This window comes from Saccopteryx leptura, chromosome 12, assembly GCF_036850995.1.
Source record: "Saccopteryx leptura isolate mSacLep1 chromosome 12, mSacLep1_pri_phased_curated, whole genome shotgun sequence".
Lineage (NCBI taxonomy): Eukaryota > Metazoa > Chordata > Mammalia > Chiroptera > Emballonuridae > Saccopteryx > Saccopteryx leptura.
In genome coordinates this window covers 22,536,617-22,545,807 of record NC_089514.1, presented here as the reverse complement: position 1 = coordinate 22,545,807, position 9,191 = coordinate 22,536,617, and the positions used below count along the sequence as shown (strand labels likewise).

General features: G+C 37.7%; 1 protein-coding gene across 2 annotated transcripts in view; it reads right to left on the bottom strand.

Moving 5' to 3' along the window:
• Positions 1-646: 646 nt before the first annotated feature.
• CRPPA (CDP-L-ribitol pyrophosphorylase A) overlaps positions 647-9,191 on the bottom strand; it is a 211,844-nt gene continuing 203,299 nt past the window's right edge. The window contains exon 11 of one of the 2 annotated variants that reach the window (XM_066353923.1): positions 647-2,699. In XM_066353923.1, the coding sequence (XP_066210020.1) occupies positions 2,672-2,699 (28 nt within the window). In that variant the 3' untranslated portion in view covers positions 647-2,671. The remainder of the gene's footprint in view (positions 2,700-9,191) is intronic. The other variant, XM_066353925.1, reaches the window with a different exon arrangement.

The following is a 9,191-nucleotide window of genomic DNA, read 5'->3' as shown; positions in this document are numbered from 1 at the left end:
CTTCCCATCTACACGGTAAAAGATATGGGGAGATTTCTTTAAATTATTCAATGCTGTGAATCACTTTTAAACTACAAAGAAAAAAAATAACTTTTATGTTGATGGTAGTGATTAATTTAGACACAATTTAATATTTTATTAGTTAAACCTCATTACACTAACTGTTTCCAATCGCCTAGGGTAAAGTCATACTGATTACTCCCAGATAAACTCTTGTCTGGTATAACTTTCCATTATTAGGTTGAATCTAGGGTGCTCAGCGAGCACTCAATCAATACCGTGATTTTGCTATGCCATAAATATGCTGAGTTTGAACTTAAAGACACTCACCCTCTCTTTAAAACCTTGATAACTGCCCTGGCTGGTTGGCTCAGCGGTAGAGCGTCGGCCTGGCGTGCGGGGTACCCGGGTTCGATTCCCGGCCAGGGCACATAGGAGAAGCACCCATTTGCTTCTCCACCCCCCCCTCCTTCCTCTCTGTCTCTCTCTTCCCCTCCCGCAGCCAAGACTCCATTGGACCAAAGATGGCCCGGGCGCTGGGGATGGCTCCTTGGCCTCTGCCCCAGGCGCTAGAGTGGCTCTGGTCGCGGCAGAGCGACGCCCTGGAGGGGCAGAGAATCGCCCCCTGGTGGGCAGAGCGTCACCCCTGGTGGGCGTGCCGGGTGGATCCCGGTCGGGCGCATGCGGGAGTCTGTCTGACTGTCTCTCCCCGTTTCCAGCTTCAGAAAAATACAAAAAAAAAAAAAAAAAAGAATCCTTTATAACATTTCCCCATTTGCCTGTATAAGCAATTTCAAATTCTTAAAAACATTTTTGGCCCTGGCACGTTGGTTCAGTGGTAGAGCATCAGCCTGGAATGTGAATGTTCCAGGTTCAATTACTGGTCAGGGCACAGAGAAGTGACCAACTGCTTCTTCACCCCCTCTCTCTCCTCCTTCTATCTTTCTCTCTCTTCTCCTCCTGCAGCCATAGCTTGATTGGTTTGGGCGCATTGGCCTGAGCACTGAGGATGCCTCCATGGAGCCTCCACCTCAGGCACTAAAAATAGCTTTGTTGCAAGCATACCCCCAGATGGGCAAAGCATCGGTCCCAGACAGGGGTTGCTGGGTAGATCCTGGTTGGGGTATATGTGGGAGTCTGTTTCTCTGTCTCCCCTCCTTTCTCTAGGAAAAGAAGGAAATAAAAAAAAATACAAACAAACTAGAAAAAACTAGTTTCACCTGAACACTGCAACAGGTGGAACCTTTCACAACACAGCCGACCTACTGCCTTAACAACATAGACATTCTAACCAAAATCACACATTTCCCATGTATGTTCACCCTCAAGATTTGAAACAAACAATTTACTTTATATTTCTTAACATCCCTACAGAGAAAGTGGCAAGTTCAGGAAGTTAGAGTCAAATGACATTGAAACAATACATTTGACTTAGGAAAATTAATTGTAATATTTACTCCATGTCTATTATTTTCTGCTATCACTTAAATGTAAAGTATAAACTCTCCTACTAATAGAAATACTTGAGAAATTAGAAAAAAGAAATCACCCAGTATCTTAAGAAATTCCACAAGGTAGATAGGTTATAGAAAACAGTGCATGCACCTTCTATAGTTCCTATGTATTGCCTAAGCCATGGAATAATCTTATCTAATGTGTTTTAAGAACACTAATGTAAATATGGAAAAAAGGCATCTCTAGTGACTAGATATACATAATTATACAATGCAATTATATAGGGGAAATCATCAATATTTAAGATGTGTATACCAGTGGAAATTTGAAATAAAAATTTGATTTAAAAAGTAGCATTTGTAACAAAAGAATGGTTAAATTCTTGGACATGCCATGACTCCCTGCCTTTTAGAAGACTAACTTGGGATTGACCAAAATAAATTCACTTTTATGAAGCTTTCTAGTTTCCTTTTAAAAGTATTCATAAAAATCAGAGACCTTATAAAATCAGTAAAAATTATATTTCATAAATGAAGGAAAACATGCAGTTTAAAAACAATAGAAAAGCAGGAGTGTATACAACTCGTTTAGGGATTTTGAGTAATATGAACGCCAATGGTGAAGATATTTGAATCCGATTTCCCTACTATCTCCTGTTTTCCTTTTTTAAGGCATAGAAAATTAGAATACAAGTCAATATCTCATGCAAGAGGACAGTTTTAATTTAGGAATAATTCTGAATCTTATCTCTTAGTTTCATTATAGCATGACTTACTAATTAACACAGAGACAACAGTTCAAGATTTCTCAATTCTCATTCTTTGGGGGATTAGCTCACCCATCATTATTTCTATTTGATCTTTCATGCTTTTATAAAAAGATTATGTGAAGGCTATTATTTTCCACTTAGCTATTCTTTTCTGGTTTAGACAATTTATATTTGACATGCACAAAAGTAAATTTTTATTTTACACACATAAACATTAATCCACTTTTATAACCCAAGCAGCATATCCTACAAATCATGAGACATAAAAGACAACTTAAATATTCTACCACATGTACTAGGGAAGGAAGCACAAAAGAGATCCTTTGATAAACGTTTGTATAAACTCCGTAGATCATTTTCTCTGTGTTCTTCATGCTACCAGTAGCTGACCAATGAATCCAGAATTTCTTTCCTTGATGAAGGTGGCAATGATATTAACACCTTGCCTTAAACTGTCCTGTAGCTTCTGCTCGTCCTAAAAAGAACAAAGCAATATGTTAGAAAGAAATAATGTCACACATTAAATTTAGTAAAGAGTTACTTTCTAAAAAAACATAATTATTTATTTATTCAAATGTTCCTCCCCAGCTTTATAGAGATATAAAGGACACATAATATTGTGTGAGTTTAAAGGGTACACTGCAATGATAATATATGCATATATATATATATATATTCTGACATGATTAAGAGAATAATTATCATATCTATCACTTCATAGAGTTACCATTTGGTGGGGTATGTGTGATAACATTTAAGATCTACTATCTTAGCAACTCTCAAGTAGACAATACAATACTGTACATGTGAACTATAATCAGCATGCTATACATTAAATTCTAGAACTTATAACTGGAAATTTGTACCCTTTGACCTGACCTACATCACCTCAGCCCTTGGCAAAGACCATTCCACTCTGTTTCTTTGAGTTCAAAGGACCATTTTTCAAGGACTGCTACTCTCTGGCCTCAGACCGTAGCCACAGGCATGGAATTGGTCCCTCAAATAAAGAAGAAATGCTTTTGCAAGCACTTTTCATTATAGACAAAAATTATCTGCTTCAGATAGCAAGAAAAACACTGAAGTAATTTCAAATGTTAACAGTGTGAAATAAAAGATTATTTTCTTTAATCCAATATCTGACCAACTTTGGCTCTTCACTGAAGTGTGGATATTTCATCGATGACACAAGCCTTTTCTTCATCTTGTTACTGAGTGTTTCAACAGCAGACTATTATAAACTGTGAGTACTGGCGTGGGGCGGCAAGGGGGGAACTGGGAGGGACCTGGCTTGTTTGTGAAGTAAGGATCAGGCAGATTTGTGAAATGACTTATCTCACAAATTACTAAAATGTGGCTTTGCCTTTAAAATTATGCTATCTATTCAAATGTATTTATTCTACTCACTGATGCTTCTTGCAGCTATGAAGAAGTGATACTGTGAAGTGAAAGGGAAAGCAGAAACAGAGCTAATATCTGGAAGGTCTGTGTTAAGAACTGTGCTATGTTCAGAAAGTGGGATCAGGTAACCAGTCTTTACACTTGGCATCATCCTTAATGCCTATCCTAATGCTCGATGCTGCTGCTTCTACTTCCTTCACATTTCTTCAATGCATATACCTCCCCAAACTGTCACTGTCAGTGTATGGCCCACAATCACGGCCGTCACAGCCATGCACATGCACATGCAGGTTCTCATTGGATTCAGACAGATGGTAAAGAAAGAGTGGAGCCAAAAAATGGTGAGCCATTTCTTTATTCAAGTCTCCTACCGGCCGGCAAGCAAACACACAGGGAAAACACATTTCCTTCTTCATTCATAGTAGCTCACAAAGCTACTAACACATTATCTGGTTGCACAACCAGGAGAATCTTCTCTGGTTTCTCCTAGAATCAAAGGCCTCACCAGTCCCAAAGCCCCTCACCTCTAGTTCCCCATCTTCTCCTTCAGCACTCTGCATCAGTGGTCCCCAACCCCCAGGGCTGGGGACCGGTACCAGTCCATGGGCCATTTGGTGCCGGTCCGCAGAGAAAGAATAAATAATTTACATTATTTCCATTTTATTTATATTTAAGTCTGAATGATGTTTTATTTTTTATAATGTTATTTTTTTTAATAACTGTTACTATTTTTTAAATTTTTTTTATTTATTTATTCATTTTTTAGAGAGCAGGGAGAGAGAGAGAAGAGAAGGGGGAGGAGCAGGAAGCATCAACTCCCATATGTGCCTTGACCAGGCAAGCCCAGGGTTTTGAACCGGCAACCTCAGTGTTTCCAGGTTGACGCTTTATCCACTGCGCCACCACAGGTCAGGCTGATGTTTTATTTTTTAAAAATGACCAGATTCCCTCTGTTACATCCGTCTAAGACTCACTCTTGACGCTTGTCTCAGTCACGTGATACATTTATCCATCCCACCCTAAAGGCTGGTCCGTGAAAATATTTTCTGACATTAAACTGGTCTGTGGCCCAAAAAAGGTTGGGGACCACTGCTCTGCATTATCTCTGCTCTCACTCTGCAAACATGGCTTCCTTCTCTGCAAAACTAGCTTCTCTGCCTCTGCCTCTCCTTCTCCTATACCTTCTGGCATGAAAAACTCTCCTCCAGCAAACATTAGCAAGACAATGGCCCTTCCCAAGCAGGAAGGTAATTGGCAGTTTCACAGATCACATACCAGGCGCTGCCCAGCGCCATTTTTAACACTAAAAGTGAGCAAACTCAAATAATACAAATTTTATAAACTCATTTGCCTAACAGTCAGCATACTTCTCTCATGAATTACTGAAACAATCTCATAAACAAACCGTTTCTCCAAAGTCTTACACTGTTCTATGCTCTTTCCCACACAGCAGTCAAAATACTTATTTTAAAGTACGATCTGATCCCATCACTATCCTACCTAAAATCCTCTGATGGCTACCCTTTAAACTTCAGGATCAAGTCTGAACCTTTCACCTGGTAACAGTGAATATCTTTTATCCCTCTAGCTTCTCTGTGAAAATCACTCAAATCTCCAGGCCACACAGAACTGGTTATGATTGCCCAAGCCAGTCCTTGTCCTGAGCTTCAGCCCTTTGCACCAGCTACTGCCTTTGCCAGAAAACCTTTCCCACTCCCTTCCCAGTTCAGCCGACCCTAGTTCTTCTCTGCAGTTCCACCGGGATATCAATGACTCTTGAAATCTACACTAGTTCCTATCCTCCAGCGGAATTTGGGTGAGATGAATCTGTTTCCACAGCTGTGAATTCCTCTTGACACTGAATTCTAAATAGTCTTTTAGTTGACCATTTATTCCACCACATGATGTTTCTTGATGCAGAGAATTTTTCATTTTATCTTTGAATATGAAACACTTAGCTCAATGCCTAAGGCATGGTAACACTCTGTAAATTATAACCAATTCAAAGCAAAGAAGGCTTTACAATAGAGATATCATCACCCTTTCAGTTTAACTCCTTTGTTAACAAGGACCACTATTTTGTTACTTTGTGTACTCTCATTTGTATATTTAGCTAGAAGCCTTGGCAGTAGTACAAAGAAGCATATTCTCTAAGCTTTACCACTGCTACCACGCCTCCACTAGCCCAGACCCTGGGCTTCTCATCCATGAGGACCGTGGGGAGAGACCTCCCCTGTTAACCTCCTCTTCCCATCAATTCCCCAGATTGAGTTCGGAGCGCTGGAGCTGTGGAAGACACACAAGGGACCGCGTGGTAGCGGCCTGGCTTCCTACATGTGGGTTTTAATGACATTTCAGTATTGGATTTCAAATGCTGTACTGGTTTCCAAATATCACATGACCTAAATCACATAAAAGCAAGTCATTCGAAAGCCAAATATGTTTGAGCTTAAAATGTGATTTCCTTATAAGTCCCATCATTCACAAACAAAGAAATAAGCATTCTAAAACTGAATAAAATACCAACCAATTTTAGCTATGTATTTGTCATTCTTAATGATTAATTAATTACAATGTTGTAGGGTTTATCATAAACATCTACTCCCAAGTGTCATTTATTAAATTAAGAATGTACAACAGATGATGATAATTAAAATTTTCCCTTCAAAAATAAACAGAAAAAAGGCTATCTGTATAGCTTCTTTGAAACCAGTCTCCACTTTTCAAAATGAAAGCAGTACAGTAACAAATGAAGAAAGGGGAAAATCTATTTATAATAGATTCTAAGGCTAGAAAAATCACATTTCCATACTTTCAAACAAAATTTCTATGCTCATTTTTATAGCACCATAACTTATATCATTAGCTAATCAAGAATTTAAGTAAGCATGCTCTTCTGAGGATTCATTGACTTCTGCATATTTTATGGGCATCATTTGGAAAGGTTAGAATTCGGTGAGAAGAACCTTTGTTACTCCACTGAATATTTGTTTTCACTCTCTGCCTTGGCTATACTGATCATTTCACCCTGGAGAACTATGGAAATTTAAAAACTGATTAAACAAAATGGAGAGATACGCACAAGTCTAGTGTGTACAAAGTTCAGATAGTTAAACTATTTATGAATTTCAAACTCATCTCACAATTCTGTATCTCTATACAAGTATTGAAAATACAGGTTAAAAAGATTCAAATTCAAATAGGTCTTAAAAAAGCATTTCTTGATTTCTAGTCCTTGATAGGATGTGGAGTGAAGGAGCATGATAGGTGGTCATGTTATTATCATCCACAAATATGTGTGTATAAGTATATATACATGCCATTCCTCTGTGTGTTGCAAATATCACATAAAAAATGTTCAATGTTAACACCAAGTAAGGAAGGTCAACGTGATCCCTGAAAAGTTATGAGGATGATACGCACTTTTGATATGATGTGATGCAGAATGCATTCCGCTCTGTGGCATTCCTTCCCAAAACCCACAACCCCAGTCTAAATCAAGGGGAAACATCAGTCAGATTCTCAAAGAGAGGACTATCCAGTACTTCTCAAAACTGTCAAATTCATCCAAAACAAGGGAAGTTTAAGAAACTGTCATAGTCAAGAGGAGCCTGAGAAGACCTGATAACAAAAGTCAGATAGTATCTATGATTAAAAAAAAAAAAGTAAAACTAAGGAAATAGAATACACTATGGATGTCAATTGTTAACAAGGGAAACTGGGCACATGGCATATGGGAAATCTAGATGATTGTCACAATTTTTCTGTAAATCTAAAAAACAATGTATATTATTTTTTAAAAAAGGTAAGTATGTGTTTAATTGCAGAGTCTAGAATGGACTAGAAATATTTTGGGAACAAGAAATCATGACTGCCTGACCAGGCGGTGGAGCAGTGGATAGAGTGTTGGGCTGGGATGCGGAGGACCCAGGTTCAAGACCCCGAGGTCGCCAGCTTGAGCATGGGTTCCTCTGGTTTGAGCAAAGGTCACCAGCTTGGACCCAAGGTCGCTGGTTCGAGCAAGGGGTTACTCAGCCTGCTGAAGGCCCGCGGTCAAGGCATATATGAGAAAGCAATCAATGAACAACTACGGAGCTGCAAAGAAAAATTGATGTTTTTCATCTCTCTCCCTTCCTGTTTGTCCCTATTTGTCCCTCTCTCTGACCTCTCTGTCTCTGCTACAAAAAAAAAAAAAAAAAAAGGAAACCATGACTAATTTTCATTATGGCACATCAATGTGATAAGCTGGACCTTACCAAGGTATTCCAGGAAAAGTGGGTACCCAAATTTCCACAATAAAAAAATAAAGACAATATTACCAAAATTAATTTCAGTTGTTTATTTACTATCTGTAACTCTAGCAATTTACAGGTTTTAGATTTTCTTTGACTTGTACTCACCAGTCATAAAGAGCATAAGATATAATAAGCACAGCACAACAATGTTTACATACCCATACATAAAAACCATACATTTGTTGAATTTAAAGAAAAATAGGAATATTTTTAATGATATAAAATGTTTTAAAGTCTGCATTATTGCCATAATTATAATTGTAAAGCGTTATATTATAATACTGTTCACTTAATAGCAATGTCAAATTTTTGAGAAAAATCTTTAAAATTATAAAATCAAGCCTTTCATAAAAAAAAATAAAATTTACTTCTAGCTGAAAAAGATAGAATTCACTCTTTTTGTTAGTTACAACTGTATTGTATACTAGAAACCAATTAGAAAGAAAAAATCCGGTGGTGTTATTTCTTAAAAAATTGAGAGAGAAAATAACAAAATATTAACAAGAGAAATATCAGGATGATAGATTTGCGGCAATTTTTATTTCTTCTCTGTGTTTTGCTATATTTTCAAACTTTTCATAATGAAGCAAACTTATTTTCCTAACAAGAAAAATAATGCATTTATAATTAGTTTCAAGACTGGTTTAAATTCAGGGAATTAAATTTGATTTATCACATAAAATCAATAAGACAGAACATGGTCCAGATTTCCAGGGAACATCATCTCCTTAAAAACTTTAAAAACTGTGTGTGTGTGTGTGTGTGTGTGTGTGTGTGTGTGTGTGTGTGTGTGTATATATAAAACACTTTTGTTTGAATATGATAATCTTCAATAAAAGGTCCGAGAAAGAATCGTATTAATAATTCACAAGGTCTTATCTTTCTGCTGTCTTATTAGAGGTTTAGAAAAAAATCATGAACATTGAGCTAAAAGTAACAACAAAAAAATAGGTACTTAATTTTATTCAGTATGTTAATTATTTTTTTAAAAATTTTAATTGTATTTATTGGGGTGATACTGGTTAATAAAATGATACAGGTTTCAGGTGTACAATTCTACAATACACCATCCGTATGTTGCACTCTGTGCTCACCACGCAAGTCAAGTCTTTCCCCATTACCATCCATCCCCGCCACCCTGTTTCTCCTCCCTCCTCCCCCTAGCCCTTCTGCAATGCCTGCACTGTTGCCTGTGTCTCTAAATTTTCTTCTTTGCTTAATCCCTTTCACTCAGACCCCACAATCCCCATCCTCTCTGACAGATAACTGCT